This window comes from Poeciliopsis prolifica, unplaced genomic scaffold (assembly GCF_027474105.1).
Source record: "Poeciliopsis prolifica strain line A6 unplaced genomic scaffold, Auburn_PproV2 SCAFFOLD002, whole genome shotgun sequence".
Classification (NCBI taxonomy): domain Eukaryota; kingdom Metazoa; phylum Chordata; class Actinopteri; order Cyprinodontiformes; family Poeciliidae; genus Poeciliopsis; species Poeciliopsis prolifica.
Genome location: NW_026562377.1, coordinates 20,290,001 through 20,306,875, shown reverse-complemented (window position 1 = coordinate 20,306,875; position 16,875 = coordinate 20,290,001). Strand labels below are relative to the sequence as shown.

Genomic DNA, 16,875 nt, shown 5'->3' with positions numbered 1-16,875 from the left:
TTTTCCCTTTCAGTAAGGTCAGTGCTGAAAATGAGAAAAATAAATAGTCAGTACAGAAAATGCGGCCAACATGAAGAAAAAAAGCTGTTACGATTACTCTACTTCACAAACTATAGGTGCACACAACTGGTCATTATGCAAAAGAAAAAAAGAATTGGGAGGGAAATGCAGCTTATTTGACATCTGAAGAGGGAGAGCTTTTTAGTTAACTTGGTGTTTAATGGGAGAAGCGAAACAGACCTCCACGAAGCTGACACCCCACCTACGTCAAAAAATGTTGGTTGTTCTGTAGCGGATATCCCATTATTCCCCCTGGAATCACTGGGTTCTTCTGTACCGTGTGAATTCATCCTTGCAGAAGTATTGACTTACTTATGTGACACATAAGAGACAGGAGACATTATTAATATTAACCAGCAACCACACTGCCCTGCTCTGCCCGAACACTCAGAGAAAAGAAGGGAGGAGGCTCCGCCTTTATCACCTTTTATAAGTGTGTAAACTTCTGCTTCACAAAGTAGTGCCAACAAAAATACAATAGTGGCAAACATCATATTTAACACCCCCACTTGATAGTGTCACACATTCTAGCATCATATTCCAGTTCCTCCTAGATTGTTTGAGTCCATAGACAGATTTGTTCAACTTACACACAAGTTTTTCACCACTCTGATTTAACCTGGAAACCTTCAGGTTGACCCATTTATGCACCCATTGAACATTTCATGACCGTTTTATGGTCAATGGGTCAGTGTATGGTCTGGTTCAGTGTAAGGTCATGTTGTGCAGCTAGTTGCATCAACACATGCAGTGACGTCACGTTTGCAGTTGGAGAAAATGTCTCTGAATAGTCAAGTCCTTCTACCTGGCGAATGACGATCAAAACCGACAAAAATTCCTGTCTTGCCCTTAGAATCAAGTTTATTTCTATTTTGTTCATACACTATACATTTGGAACCAAACTGTTTGATTTATGACAGATCTGGCCTCTTTCCTGTAAAAAGGAAATAAGGCCTTTCCCCTGTTCTCTTACAGTAACACCTGTTCCTTATGACTGTAGCTGTCCTGGCTGCGTAAGGCCAAAGCTCTTTGCTACGGCAATCAGCATGCATCGGACCATCTCAAATAATGTGCGTCAATTTCCAAAATATATACTTAAGATTACAATTACTGAAAATATTGAGACTGACTAAAGATTCACTAGAGAACAGTGTGTCTCGTGTAACAGCATGCATTTTGTGTCAGTTGGTCACAAGGCAAGAAATCTATTTCCATTAGTTTCTCAGGAGAGTTTGGATGTAAAATTTGTTGACTCTCCTTGAGTGAAACTCCGACACCTTGAGGAAGGGGGAGACCTAGAGACCGGCTGGCCGAAATTAGCCTTCATGAATCGGATCAACCTTGAGCCAGGCGCCGCTCACACCGGATATTGGAATAGCCAAAATCCAAATTGAAAACAACTTTGCTGCGTTTGTTTTAATGGCACAAACCTGCACAAACGGAGCACTAACGAACCAGCCCACTTTGGTTTGCTTTGGAGCAAAATGGGGGGGATGGTGAACTCTGGATGGCCTAAAAAATCATTTTTAATATCTCGGAAACCAAAGCTGCACAAACGGAGCACTAACCAATCAGACTGTTTGCTGGGCTTTTTGATGTAGGTGGGGAGGTGCGAAACCTGTGCATCCTATTGGTGGTGATGAACAAGCGCAGGCAAGCAGGCTTTGTTGCAGTCGGTCAGTAGGTTGGTCAAAACACAGTTTCTCTCTCTCTTGCTTTTTTGTAACGAGTAACTAAACCACACATTGAAAATGGATCGGAGTAAAAGTATGCAATTGAGTTCGGAAATATAGTGAAGTAAAAGTGAAAGTTCTCAAAAATTTTCATACTCGAGGAAAGCATGAAGTACTCCAATATATACTTAAGTAAAGTAGTGAAGTATTTTTACTTTGTTACTATACAACACTGGGAGAATGTGTGCTTGAAGCGATCAATAAGAAGGGGAAACAGATTGAAGACAAGTTGTACAGGAAAATATTTCGCAATATGAAATGAGAACATCGTTTTTTTTCTTTTCAGTTCTTTTCTTCATGCATTAAGCAAGTCAGAGGCAGATAATGAGCAACAGTGTTAGAAAAAATCTGTCTGTACTTTGTTTATGGGTGTGCTTTAACGCTCCATTCTTCCTAGTAAGTCCATCACTTTGACTTTAAAAAGCAGATTATTTGACTCAACATTTTCCCATCCATATCTACATGGCTTTTTTTTTTTTTACCTGAACACAAATGCAGTTAAAAAGCATCAAGAACGCAGAACTTCAGATTATAGATGGAAGCATAAACTTAGAGGGTTTTTATTGCAGCTTTTATGTTCACAATCTTTAGCCTATTTGCAGGGTGTGACGTGTTCACTCATCTCTTACTCATAGTGCATGATAACTTTTGCCACTGGTAAACAGAATGGTTAAATACTAACAGTCAGAGATTCTTTTGCTTCATTCATAGCTCACCTCAAAGAGCTGCACCTGTCAGCAGAGCACAGGTTGAACAATGGATGCTTTGTACAGTCTCCTTGGCTTTGAGTGGCTGGACACCAGAAGTGTCTTGATATTTTTCTTTGTGTTTCTGCTGCTGAGCGATATCTTAAAGAACAGAAAACCACAAAACTTTCCTCCAGGACCACAGGCTCTCCCGTTCATTGGAGATCTTTATCGCATCAACCCTGCCAGACTTCACCTGCAGTTCACAGAGGTACAGTTAGTTCCCACATGAGCAGAAATGTGATGTTCTTCCTCTTTTGTCCTTTTTTTACTTTCCTTATCGAGCCCTTTATGAACTCAGCCATGGTGACATGTTAAGTGTTCAAACCTTCTTTAAAAAAATGTATCTTTTATCACATTAAATTTATTGTACCATCAAACAATTTTTCTAATCAAATAAAGATAACCTGAGTAAACTGTTTACACTCTCCTTGGATGGTTGGTGGTACTGGTGACTTACTGCAGTCTCACAACAGTGGGGGCTGTTGTGTGAGGTTGAATAATTTCATGTATATACAGTTGGATTCACCATCACACATGACTTGCGCTGTAGAACCAACTTCCTCCGACTCTGGAGTTTCCCATAAAGAGAGAAAACGCTCCTTCAAAGTTAGTAGTCAGTCTCTGCCGCCACTGTTTTGGTGTTTTGCTCACTGTTATTGGCCAGATGGAGCTAAAGATGGGGGCAGCACTGAAGTAGTGTGGCTGCTTTCTATGCTGCAAAATGGAAGACAATGCATAAATAAGTTGAAATAGTCCTGAATTTTGGACAAACAGTTAAACAAGATCCTCAGGCAGCAATTGTGTCTCAATGTCACTTTGTTGAAAACTGAAATCTGTTGTCTGTGCTCAGTTTGCAGAAAAATATGGCAAGGTTTTCAGTCTCCATGTCTTTGGAAGAAGGACGGTGATCGTAAACGGGTACAAACACGTGAAAGAGGCACTTGTTGAAAAAGGAGAGGACTTCCTGGGTCGTCCCTCCATTCCATTGTTTTCTGAGATTTTCGAGAACAAAGGTATGGTGTCTCTTTACATTCCTGTTGAAAATCTTTCTAAGTCGCTCTTTCATGTTAAGCAATATCTTTTGTATCTGACTCCACAAACCTTAATGTTGACACAGTTTACTATTTCTGAAGGTATTGTGATGTCAAATGGTAATCCATGGAAAGTACAGAGGAGGTTCGCTCTTCATACGCTGAGGAACTTTGGTCTGGGAAAGAAGACCATAGAGCAATACATCCAGCAGGAATGCCAGTATCTCACTGAGGCGTTTGCTGATCAGCAAGGTATAAATTAAGCAGACAACCTAATAATCAAACATTTAATTGTCATTGCTGCAGTTCTTCACATTATTTTTATTTTTTATGTTTATTATTCCTCGGTTTTAGTTAGCTTGCAATCTGTTATTATTTCAAAGACAAGGCGTTCAATGGCCAGGCGCTGATCAACAACGCCGTGTCCAACATCATCTGCTGCTTGGTCTTCGGGAGTCGATTTGAGTACAACGACAAGCAGTACCAGACTATCCTTCGTGACTTTAATGAGATTGTGCGCTTACAAGGAAGCTTTCTCATACAGGTCAGCCTTCTCTCCTAAAAATGTGTTGTACAAGCATTGATTATGAAAGTATTTTATATGAGCTGCAGCCTAAGAGCGACGGAGGATTGGAAAAGTGTAACTTTGTCTACGATGGCCCGTCTTTCTCAGGGCTGTGGAAAAACAAAATGCACCTTGCTGGTTTTAATGAAAAACATGCAGTTTATTTAAATTGAGTACAAGTGTCTTCAAAACACATTTAAAAATCCTATTGCTATTAATTAATATCCATAACATATTAGCAGCAAAACAATTTCTAACAGTAAAAATGATGCATCTTCTTTGCTATTCAGATTTACAACACAATCCCCTCAGTTATGAAGTGGCTGCCAGGACCTCATCAACAAATCTTCACTCTCTTAAAGAAGGTAATTACGTTTATAGAAATACGGATCAAAGAACACAGAGAGAACCTTGACCCGGCATCTCCAAGAGACTACATCGACTCCTTCCTCATAGAGATGGGAGAGGTGAGTTTTGGATTTCTTTATTCATTATGTGAGATGTTCAATGTCTTGAGTATGTTTTACCTTCGATTAGCCAAGACTGTCTTGAATTTTTTGAAGGGATCTTGATCAGAAGTTCCCATCGGTTCCTGAAAGCCTCTCAAGTGTTATTGTATTCATTTTCCATTTGTTATCTGCAGAGCAGAACAGATCCTCTTATAGGGATGAACCACATCTACTTTTATAGGAAAATAGGTTAACACACACACAAAATGCTGCCTCTGTGCATAATTTTTAGAGATCTTTATTGGCTTTCAAAATTATTATGCCCCTCGAAGTAATTCACATTTTGTCATCTTACAATCACAGACCTTCATGAACTTTATTGGCTTTTATGAGATTGACAAACACATTTGCAAAGTAGCAGGGAAAAGATGAATGGACTGAAATTTATATTAAATGTCCTTTTGTTTTTCACAGAAAAAGTTGTGCTTGAATTTATTTGCCATGTTTTGAGTCAGTAGTTTGTGGAAACACTTGTTTCCCAACTACAACTTGAAGTCTTGTGACATTTCTTTACCAGCCTCAAACATGTAAGAAAAATTTGCCCTGAGGTTTTTTTTTTTTACAAAACAGGCAAAATTCAGCCAGATTTGATAAAGAGTGTCTGACAACATCAGTTTTCACATCTTACTAGAGGGTCATATACCTCATTTGGTGGCACACATGCTTCTGCACAGAGACATTAAAGCCTGTAAAAGTATAAAACTTAAAAACAACATTAGGAAGTCTGGCTAAGTAAGACTTTGGAGGTGATTTAAAATGATTTAAACGCCTCTCTCTGGTGTCTTTGTTAGAAAGAGGACAAAGATTCTGGTTTTGATCTCTTCAACTTGAGCGCTTGCGTTCTGGATCTGTTCGGTGCTGGAAGTGAAACTACAACCACCACGTTACACTGGGGGCTGCTGTACATGATCTACTACCCTGAGATTCAAGGTTCGTAAAAGACAAATATCTTAAATAAATCTGTTGCTGTTGTTTGCATCTCCTCAAGTCTTTGCATTATGTGTTTACTGGGAGAAGTCATGTGTATGATAGAAAAACTTGTTTTCTGTCTTCAGAGCGGGTCCAGGCTGAGATAGACGCCGTGATCGGCCCATCCAGGCAACCCGCTCTGTCCGACAGAGAGAACATGCCCTACACTGACGCCGTCATCCACGAGATACAGAGGATGGGAAACATCCTTCCACTGAATGTGGCCCACATGACGATCAAAGACACCACCCTGGATAAGTACTCTATTCCAAAGGTGTGTAACCCACATTATTTAATTTAGAGCATGGATTTGGTATTAAAATTATATATCAGGCGTAAAAAAAAGAACGTTTCTACCAAATGACACCAAGAAGATTTGTGAGGGTGACTATGTCTCTGTGAAATGAGTCATTGTCGCAATCCAAACGTGAAGGTGCTAAACTCCAACTTTCCTTCATTTTTCCTGTCAGTCCATGAATCTGTGTGTTTGTGAAGTAAACTGGCCGCCATGACCAGGAAAGTGTTCTTTAAATTTAGACTATTTGCTTCTTACATTACGGAGGTAACTAAGAAATATGACAGTGAACCAAACAAGCCTGTGGTATAGAAGGGAGCATTATTTGTTATAATCTGTAGGAAGCTGTAAAAAGCCCTGTAAATAGCAGTAAAGCACTGAGAAGAACAATTTGTAATGTTTGCCTTTTTTAAGGGAACCTTGATAATAGCTCCACTTCACTCTGTCCTCCATGACGAGTCCATGTGGGAGACTCCACACTCCTTCAACCCTCAGCACTTCCTGGACCAGGACGGTAAATTTAGGAAGAGAGACGCCTTCATGCCTTTTTCTGCAGGTAAGATTTTCTGTGTTGAAGGAAACCTTTATCAAATGAAAAACTGCTTAAATTCCTGTCAGATTCAAGACAGGACTATAAAATTCAACAATGACCACCAGTCATCAGTAAAATTAAAAGACTTTGCTTATGCCTTGGCAATAACAAACATGTATTGGAAGGACAATCTGGACTGATGAGTCACTATGAGGCAATATTTTGGTGGCATGTCAGGAAAAAATACCTTTTCTGTTCTACCATTACAAACATAAATGTACAGAGTTTATGTTTAGCGTTTCCCTACTATTGAGCACAAAAGAGTGTTTTTGGCATTTAAAAACTAAACATGATGGCATATTCTTAATTCAACCACAGAGCTTCTCGATTCCAGTCTCTGAAGGAACCAAACAGAGTTACATCACATCATCAGTTTACAGTGGAAAAATGAGGTGTTATGTTTCCTCAGGTAAACGTGTGTGTCTCGGGGAGCAGCTGGCCAGGATGGAGCTGTTCCTCTTCTTCACTTCCCTCCTGCAGAGGTTTAAGTTCTCGCCTCCCCCAGGAGAGGAGCCCAGTCTGGAGTACAGGATGGGAGGAGCTCGTAGTCCCAAACCTTACCGCCTCTGTGTCACACAACGTTAGACCAACAGGAGGGTTGACAGAACCTCCTGCACCCGCTGCACTGTCTCTGGAATCAAAGATCTCAGTAGCAGCTGTGTCTGAAAACCTGCTGGTATTACAGCTATTGACATATCAAAACCTTAATCCTGAGAACAGGAACATGAAGAATCCATTCGGCTGACTTCAAAGATATTTCATTATCAGTGTTCGGGATGCCTCACATCATGCATCTTGCCTGTTTAAATCAATTTCTGCTGGCTGTGATTCATGTCCATTTAGATTTTTACTGCTCAGAGACTTAATGTTTTTAATGTAATATCAACTTCCTTAAGATATAATAAATTACACAAATGACCAACAACTCTCAGGATTGTTTTTAATGTCTTATTAATGTATGATTCACAGAACGAAGGCAAAAGGGAGTCCAATCTCTTGGCAGTCTCCTCCCTCACTACAAAAGGAACATGATGGGTTGGTCCAGGCACACCCACCTCCAATCTCTGTCATTCCACACACACCGTGACTCTATCTTGTTAGGTCATCTGATTCAGTAAAACAATCAAGTTCCATATTAATATTTCATCAGCTCCTACAGCAATCACCATATGGTGTTCATGGCATCCATTAAAACCTGGATCTTCCCAGTGACTCTGCTTCTCTGTCCCTTTTGGTCGACAGGCACTAGCAAAGTGTACCTAATGAAGTGGCCGGCAAGCATAGAGGAGAGCTGTACGAAACAGACAAGATTTATATCCACATGACAAAATACACAAAGCATATCACTCTTGTGGCACAGGGGTTTCGGCGAACCACAGGTTTATTCATGAACTGGAATTGAAACAAAAAATAAAAAGTATTATTTTTATTTTTGAGGTGAGGTACTAGGTTTGGTTTGCTCTCACCATTGTTTCAGTAATTAATTCATTACTTTTTTCAAGTAAAAAAAAATCTCTCTTAAAGTATTTAACAAATATATTTGCACATGAAAATGTCATCTGACTTTTTCCTGCTGATTTTTTTCTTTCTGGCTATAGAAACTAATTATAAAAAATAAAAAACTTGGAATAATATTAATTTGTTGTAAAAACAGCATCTGTAACCTCTTGCCACAAGGTCATAGAGAGAGGAAGACCAATGCTTTTATTTTGAAAAAACCAGGTAGGTTCGGGCTCACCTGGCAGACCCGCAGCTGTGTCGCCGCGGCACCGTGTCGGAGTCATGGAGGCGCTGCACAGCCTCTTCGGCTTGGAGTGGCTGGACGCGCGGAGTGTCTTGATATTCTCCTGCGTGTTTTTGCTGCTCAGCGATATTTTAAGGAACAGGAAACCGAAAGACTTTCCTCCCGGCCCGCGGCCTCTGCCTTTTATCGGAGATCTTCACCGCATCAAGCCTGCAAGACTTCACCTGCAGCTCACAGAGGTGAGAGTTCTTACACGGGCAGACATATAGTACTGTTTTATTATCATATTTTCATGCTCGAACTGGACCCGAATTTTGATGGTCAGGTTGTGGTGCGTTTTTAATAAACCACATAAGGTCTAGTGTGAACCATAAACAGGCTTGCATATGTCACAGAAACAATTAAACTATAATTGATGATGTAAAGTTGTGTTAATGTACTTATTGCGGCCTATATAGAGGAATCGGTAGTTTACCATGTAGAGGAAAGTAAGTTGTAGAAGTTAATTAGACTGTAAAGCACTAAGTAATATGCATTAAAGTAACTCGTAGATTTCCCACAACATCACGTCATGTGATCCAAATTTCATTTTCAACCGATATGCATAATCAATACATAATCAAAGGACCAAAATACAATAATCCACGTGGCTCAGACGCAGATAAAAACAATTATAAGAAAAAATCTGTGGCTCCTGCAGTTAATTATTGTACAGGACTGTTAGGTTGTTTGAATTAAACTATCTGTGGATGTCAGGAAATAAAAAGTAAGAACAGTTTTAAAACAAATTTTGTGAGAGAACTTTATGCTCACAAACAACACCCATGTTTGCCTCAGTGGTCAGGCTTGTAACTACAGTATGTTGTTGCCCTGGCCTGAACTTTTCAGTATTTGCATCCCTCAGATTCAGGCTTGTCAACCTGTGAAATCAATATTTCAGTTGTGTAATAGTCACTGGGTAAACAAAGAGTGTTTTTGGTGGGAGAGCTGATGTCTCCCGCTCTTCATATGTTTGATATCTGCATCGCCGGTAGGGGTGTACGATATATGGGCCAGCCGATTGATCGGTGCCGATTTCCTTAATTTTGGGAGATCGGTGATCGGACGATTTTTACATATGAAGCAAGATAGGTCTTGCAAAGGTCTAAGAATCAACCACTGTCCTCTTTTGCTCTCTGGTGAGAAAGGTTTGACTGACAGACCGGCCCACCAAGTTACAATTAACAGTAGTGACCCCACTGTTGCCAACTCCAAAACGTCTTGCTATATTTAACAACATTTCAGAAAAACTCGAATTGGCATGAGCCAAAATCGGAATCGGAACGTTAAGGTTTTTTTAAAAAATCGGTGATTGGCCAGAAAACAGTAATCGGTGCACCTCTAATTGTCGGATCTTTTTCCAATAAAGTAGTAATGCTCATGCAATCATTCTCGTTGTTCAGTTTGCAGAAAAATATGGAAATATTTTCAGTCTCCATCTGTTTGGGGAAAAAGCCGTGATCATTAACGGGTATAAACACGTGAAAGAGGCACTTGTTGAAAAAGGAGAGGACTTCATGGATCGCCCCTCCATTCCACTGTTTACAGAGATTTTCAAGAACAAAGGTGTAGTTTGTTAAATTTGTAATTAATTTAGTCTAAAAATGTGTCAAAATGTTGAGTGGGTGAGGATGTAATAAAACTGACCTGAATGCTAATGCATCTTTCTATATATATTTTTTTTACTTATTAATAAAAAAGGTATTGTGATGTCTAATGGAAATCCATGGAAAGTACAGAGGAGGTTCGCTCTTCATACACTGAGGAACTTTGGTCTGGGGAAGAAGACCATGGAGCGATACATCCAGCAGGAGTGCCAGTATCTCACTGAGGCGTTTGCTGATCAGCAAGGTACAATTTTTTTTTTTTTAATCTCAAAAAATGCGCTGTTCTTGACTCTTGCTATAATATTTGCTTTTATTATTGCAGGCCTGCTACTGTTATTTCAATATTACAATCTATACATCTTTTTTTTAATGTCTTTAATGCTTTTTGTATTTGACTCTGTTTCATCTGCAATCTGTTTTTCTTTGAAAGGAAAGCCTTTCTCTGCCCAGGCGCTGATCAACAACGCCGTGTCCAACATCATCTGCTGTTTGGTCTTCGGGAGTCGATACGAATACAACGACAGGCATTACCAGACTATCCTTGAGAACTCAAATGAGATTTTGCGCTTACAGGAGGGTTTGTGGGTGCAGGTAAAGTTTCTTTGCACACATATTGCACACTCAGAATGCAAATAATGTGTAGCCATAGTTCCAGCGCCCCAAAACAAGATTTGCTCAACAGAAGATCCAAATATAGCTGAAGATATACTTTACTACATATTCAGCAAAATGATATTTGCCTCAAGGTTTTTCACCAAGGATGAGATTTTATCTTCTTTGATCCTCAGATATACAACGTGATTCCCTCTGTGATGAAGTGGCTACCTGGACCCCAAAGGAAAATATTTGATCTCCTCCAGAACATAGTTGACTTTGTAGAAATCCGTATCAAAGAACACAAAGAGGACTTCGATCCCTCATCACCGAGAGACTACATCGACTCCTTCCTGTCAGAAATGGGAGATGTGAGTGTTGAATTCAGTAATAAATTACATAGACGGTAATCATTTGACTATTTTGGATGTTTGGGTTTGTAGCCCTCTGGTCTCATGTCAGTGTTCATCACATTTTTGCTTCAGTTCTGTCCTAAAGAAAGGCAGACAGGTTCGTTTTTTCATACATAATATGTTTGCGTGTTATTTATGTCATTTTGCTTGCACTGAGCACGGGACGCCGCACAGACAACACTTCATACATAAAAAGCAAACATATTCAAATGGAGGATATTGTGTAAAGTTGACCTTTTAGCTTCACATTATATTATAAAGTTATTCCCTCATCGAAAACATACATGGAATGTTGCTTTAATTCTTACAAGCATGTTTGAGGAATCAGTGAATCTTCTCTTGCTCCAACAAAGCTCCCTCTCTGAGCTGCAGCCTTTCACAGAGCACAACAATGGAGACGATATTTTTTATAACAACTGAAGGTCACACGGTCATTTGAATTTACAGGAACCTTTTCCTCCATATTTCTCATTTGTAGCAAGAATAAACCTTCACAGTCAGGGAGATTAAAGTCTGCAGAAGTACTTTTGAGTTTCTCTTAAAAACAACATTAGAAAGTCTGGCTAAGTCTTAAGAGATCAGAGGGAGATTGAAAAGCTTGAACAGCACAATGCTTATAGTACTTATGTAGACATGTTGCCACTCCTGTCTCTCTTATTGTTGGCAGGAAGGGAACACAGATTCTGGTTTTGATGTCTTAAATTTGTGCGCCTGCACTCTGGACCTGTTTTTTGCTGGGACAGAAACCACCACCACCACTCTGCACTGGGGGCTGCTGTACATGATCTACTATCCTGACGTACAAGGTGTGTGAGGAACACTCAGCAGACTGGAATATGAATATAAAAACAGAGTGAGGCAGTGATTTTTCCCGCTGCTCAGACTCCAGAGTCGGTTGTGTCTTCGTTGTGTTCAGAGCGGGTCCAGGCTGAGATAGACGCCGTGATCGGCCCATCCAGGCAACCCGCTCTGTCCGACAGAGAGAACATGCCCTACACTGACGCCGTCATCCACGAGATACAGAGGATGGGAAACATCCTTCCACTGAATGTGGCCCGCATGACGACCAAAGACACCACTTTGGATAAATACTCTATTCCAAAGGTATATTATTTACAGTGGACAGTGTTTTAGTTACACATTTATGGACAGAAATAAAGAAAAGAAAAAAAAACCTGCTGATTATTTTAAACATAATTCATTCATAATTTACTCACAATTTTTTTTTATGTTTCTTTGCCATAAAAATACCCAAGAAGAATTGAAAACTCAGCAGGTGTTGCCTTACTTAATAATTCCCCTGCAGGTTTATGATAAATGGGTGCGAACTACTTGCCTTTATTCACTATTTATCCTGTTTTGCTCCCTGTACAGATAAAAATCTGCTGACAAAACTGAGCAGAAATAAACATCTTACTGAGCCTCTTGTCTTTTCTCAATCTCCAGGGGACTTTGGTCATGGCGACGCTTCACTCTGTCCTCCATGACGAGTCCATGTGGGAGACTCCACACACCTTCAACCCTCAGCACTTCCTGGACCAGGATGGTAAATTTAGGAAGAGAGACGCCTTCATGCCTTTTTCTGCAGGTTGGTAGCAGTTCCAATCTGTTAAAATTCACTTTATTTCTGCTTGAGTCTTCGGAAAACAATAATCAGCTCGACTGCATAAGAGAGACTGCGGTGTTGCAGACCAAAATGAATGAACCTGAAGCGTAACCACAGTGTTTTTGTTATGAATGTGCTCCTGTGTTTGCTTGCTTTCTGCTAAGTTGTAGATAAGTAAAAACCGACAAATTGCCACGAATGGTGCTCTTGCTACATGCAGGAGATAAGGAGCTGATCAGTCCAGAATAAAGTGTGGCCATATGAATAACTCCAGTCATAAAAATAAGCATTACAGGCAAACAAAACAGTAAACCAAACTGGAGCAATCTTGACGATCTTTCGTACATCACAGTTGTGTAGCAACAGCGTTGTGTTGTGTTTCCTCAGGTAAACGTGTGTGTATCGGGGAGCAGCTGGCCAGGATGGAGCTGTTCCTCTTCTTCACTTCCCTCCTGCAGAGGTTTAAGTTCTCACCTCCCCCAGGAGAGGAGCCCAGTCTGGAGTACAAACTGGGAGCCACTCATTGTCCCAAACCTTACCGCCTCTGTGTCGCACAACGTTAGACCAACAGAAGGGTTGACAGAACGTCCTGCACCCGCTGCACTGTCTCTGGAATCAAAGATCTCAGTGGCAGCTGTGTTTTAAAACCTGCTGGTATTACAGCTATTGACATTGTTGAAATAAAGTTGTCCAAATTGTTGATGCTAGAAATGAACGGTGTGACTTAAATGGCTACATTTTAATCTAAAACACATTTCTGTGGAACATTTTGCTTAAATTTTGAACTTGTTGTTGGGAAGCATATCAATATCCTGTTAAGTTGTGTTGGTTGTGATTAATATCCATTTAATATTTTTTTTTACAGTGAAATGCTTTTGATGAAATGTTCACTTCTTTAAAAAGAAGCATGGAATGCATTTAAGCAAGAAGACATAATAGACGACACAAATGGCCAAAGATCGCATGTGATGAAATCACGACTTTCATGTTTTATCATTATCCACAAATGTTGATAATCACCTGACTTCAATAATCTTCCAGTTTATTGAAGATAAACTGGGAGATTTATCTTCAATAAATCTTCTGGTTTATGGAAGATTTAATCTTCCATAAGAAGATAAGACGAAGGATCTCGTCTTATCTTAAATGAAAAGCTTTTGTTTTGCCTCTGTCTTTAAAATCAGCGTATCTCCTGATGAGTTCTGGAGAAAAGTTGTGAAAGCAGCTGCATGTTTTCAGCTTCAGAGGTAATGTAAAAGGTTTGGAGATAAGATCAAGCTGATGTCCCACTGGGATAAATGTCACTGATAAGTGCGAGTCAGTGGGGCAAAAGCAAACCTGAATGACAAGGCAGGAATCAGTCAATAAAAAGTCAATCAAACAAATGCAGAACTGCTCACAACCCTTGAGCTTTTCCACATGTTGCCAACCAGGATGATATGACTACGACCATAAACTTTGTGGTACTTTTGTCCTGGTTTTTGTGGACGCGTTTTGTGTATTTAAGTTCTTTCTTTTGGCTGTTGATTTTTAATTTTTTTTTTTAGTCATGGTTTCCACAATGAGTTCATTCCTTTGTTTTGGGTTTCGCTCTTTCCTCCAAATTCTGTTCATGTTTCATTTCCTCGGCTTTTGTAAATCTTTTCCGTGATAAACAAATAAAATAATTTTGATAAATGAATTTGATCTACTGCTTATCTTTATTCACTATTTATCCTGTTTTGCTCCCTGGGCAGATAAAAATCTACTGACAAACCGAGCAGAAATAAACTGAGCCCTTTGTCTTTTTACATCATAAATACTCGCAGCAGTTAGACACAATAATTCAACGAAAGACTAAAGTTAACATTGCTCATCGTGTTACTTTCACTGGATGTCATTTCCCCGCAAAATGTGTTCATACAATTAAGAGTTTTTTCTTCAGGATTTTCCTGTCCATATTACTCCCACAGCATGATGCTGCCACCGCCGGCAATAGATTATTCCACATGTCGCATTGTATTTTACAAGATGGCCACCAAGAGGGAAATTTTACGCTCCCAGGATTTTCACGACTGATGATTCTTTTTTGTTGTTGTTTTTTTGTTTTTCTTTCAATTTTCTGCGCTCTCTGCTTTTATTTTGAAGGCCAACAGCGTGCCAATGCGATTCTGTGACGTCACTCAGAGGGTTTTCTCCCTGCGTTCCTGCGTGTTAAAACTTCAGCGGTTGTCAACAGGACTCCGCTCGAGGAGAAGTCATGACGTCCGCCCTGCGCGTCCTGGGCCTGGACTGGCTGGACACCAGCAGCGTTCTCGTCTTTGTGTTTGTTTTCCTGCTGCTGAGCGACGTTTGGAAGAACAGAGCGCCGAGAAACTTTCCTCCCGGGCCCTGGGCCCTTCCTTTCGTTGGACACCTTCATCTCATCGACCTCTCTCGGATGCACCTGCAGTTTTCTGAGGTAGCTCAGTGAAATAAAATAAAATAATAGTAATAATTTGTTTTTAAAAGTATTGTTGCATAAAGTGAAGCGTTTAGTCTCGTTGAGAATGAATCCGCAACTCTGACATTAAAATAACTGAACTGGCCCGATGGATCCGGATTTGAAAGGTATAGTCAAAGGAAGCACAGGATGTCCCAGACAATTTGGACCTTGGTTCTGATTGTCGAATAGTTTTACTATGTATATGCCGTGAATGCAGGCAGGGAGACTCAGAAAAAGAAAGCATAATCAGAGGTGGGCAAAGAATCCAAAAATTATGCTCAAGTAAGAGCAGCCCTACTTCAACATATTTCCACTCAGGACCCACCACACGACTCCCAGTTTGTTGAGCCACATTTCACTGCGATTAAAGCTGCAGTGTGTAACTTTCACATGAATGTTTTTTTACACGTTTGCCAACGCTTTCGCTGTGTTGTGACAATGTAAGATGAGACAAATAATCTGAGAAAAGACTTGGCTCCTCCACCTCTTCCCAGTGGTATTCTTGCTCTCTGATGAAACACCAGAGCAAAAACAACCAATCAGGCTGACGGAGGGATGCGTACACGAGGGTGATTGGCAGTGTTAAGACTTTCATCCTTCTTCTGATGTGTTGTTTCTGATGGAGCAGTGTATTTCAGTCGACAGCAGGTCCACAGAGAGGAGGCAGAGGAGCTCCGTTTTCTTCCCGTACATGTACTGGGTCAACGCACACTGAAAAAAATAAGTCATTGGATGAACATAAAAAAATTATGGAAAGGATTTCCACCTGATTACTTTGCTTTATTTCAGCACCATGTACTTGTGTTACTCCTATTTAAAGCAAATGTGTTAGGTCAACCTAATTTATTAAGATTATTCCAATGTAAAGCAAATGTGTTGGCTCAACTTGTTACAATGGTGATTCAATGGGTGATTCTAAATCAAACATGTTGGCTCAACGTAATATATTGTGGTTATTCTTATATAAATAAAATGAGTTGGCAAAACATAATTCATTAAGGTTGTTCTAATTTAAACCAAATATGTTGGCTTAACCAGAATTATGGTAAGGCAATGGATGATTGTAAATCAAATGAGTTGGCTCAACTCCATTCATTAAGGTTATTCAAATTCAAATGAAATGTGTTGGCTCAACATATGTTTTAAAGGTTCCTTTAACTGAGTTACTATAGCGTGACCCAGTGTAATGCAATACAGCCCGCCCAACTAATCTGCAATGTTTAGGACCAAATCATTGATGTGACTTCATTAAGATGAATGTAAATCTAGTTGAAACCACCTTAATTTACAGTGGTACCTTCACACTACCTGATTCAGTAGGTCCAACTCACTAAAAGCAAGTTAGCTCAACAAATATGCTTCATGCTAAAAGACAGCTAGTTAATCGTGTGGAAATCCTTTCCATTATTTTATGACGTTAATTCAAAGACATATTTTCAAGCGTTAATCAAGCATTTTAAGATAGCACTAGGTGAAAGTGTAGGAAGAACACTCAACAATTAGAAAAGGTACAACACAATTGTATTTTCAGAATTGTTATACATCGTTTTTTTACACAGCACAAAACACAGCTGAGTTGGACATTGAAATAAAAAAACAACTACAAAAAGGTTACAGTTTCATTTCCCAGCCAATTCTTTACAACATAAAACATGTCAGTATAGTTGCTCAACTTAGAGAACTGTAACAATATAAATCTTTTCTACTGCAGACTTTAAACACTCATTTTCCATATGAAACTTTACTCAACTTAGCGGCGAGTTTCATATTGAGAACTTGTGCTTTCTTTGATAAGTTCTTTCCATCCAATTTCATTATTATTTTCTGTATTACTTCAAAGGTATGCTTGAGTTACTGAGCAAGTTGAGTGCTGAACGCACTAAACTTGAGGGTAGCTCAAGTTTA

General features: G+C 39.7%; 3 protein-coding genes and 1 long non-coding RNA gene across 6 annotated transcripts in view; 3 read left to right on the top strand and 1 right to left on the bottom strand.

The window, feature by feature from the left end:
- Positions 1-2,216: 2,216 nt before the first annotated feature.
- Positions 2,217-7,526, top strand: LOC129377290 (cytochrome P450 2J4-like). Of its 2 annotated transcripts, XR_008607896.1 has the most exons (10): positions 2,217-2,750; positions 3,393-3,555; positions 3,676-3,825; positions 3,957-4,117; positions 4,429-4,605; positions 5,439-5,577; positions 5,703-5,890; positions 6,326-6,467; positions 6,913-7,379; positions 7,473-7,526. XR_008607896.1 is itself a non-coding variant. In XM_055057143.1 (9 exons), the coding sequence occupies exons 1-9, from the start codon at positions 2,550-2,552 to the stop codon at positions 7,086-7,088; spliced, it is 1,497 nt and encodes a 498-aa protein (XP_054913118.1). In that variant the 5' UTR covers positions 2,217-2,549; the 3' UTR covers positions 7,089-7,416. The 2 variants fall into 2 exon arrangements, 1 of the variants encoding a protein (XP_054913118.1); XM_055057143.1 differs by lacking the exon at positions 7,473-7,526 and having other exon boundaries at positions 6,913-7,416.
- A 716-nt stretch (positions 7,527-8,242) lies between these two features.
- LOC129377282 (cytochrome P450 2J2-like) lies at positions 8,243-14,187 on the top strand. Its single transcript, XM_055057130.1, has 9 exons — positions 8,243-8,486; positions 9,690-9,852; positions 9,988-10,137; positions 10,324-10,484; positions 10,682-10,858; positions 11,568-11,706; positions 11,817-12,004; positions 12,347-12,488; positions 12,894-14,187. Exons 1-9 carry the CDS (start codon positions 8,286-8,288, stop codon positions 13,067-13,069), a joined length of 1,497 nt encoding a protein of 498 aa, XP_054913105.1. The 5' UTR covers positions 8,243-8,285; the 3' UTR covers positions 13,070-14,187.
- A 478-nt stretch (positions 14,188-14,665) lies between these two features.
- Positions 14,666-16,875, top strand: part of LOC129377269 (cytochrome P450 2J2-like) — an 11,391-nt gene continuing 9,181 nt past the window's right edge. The window contains exon 1 of one of the 2 annotated variants that reach the window (XM_055057094.1): positions 14,666-14,946. In XM_055057094.1, the coding sequence (XP_054913069.1) occupies positions 14,746-14,946 (201 nt within the window). In that variant the 5' untranslated portion in view covers positions 14,666-14,745. The remainder of the gene's footprint in view (positions 14,947-16,875) is intronic. The other variant, XM_055057103.1, reaches the window with a different exon arrangement.
- Positions 16,475-16,875, bottom strand: part of LOC129377343 (uncharacterized) — a 2,645-nt gene continuing 2,244 nt past the window's right edge. The window contains exon 4 of the long non-coding RNA XR_008607900.1: positions 16,475-16,875. This exon is cut by the window's right edge and continues 190 nt beyond it. This is a non-coding gene — a long non-coding RNA (uncharacterized LOC129377343).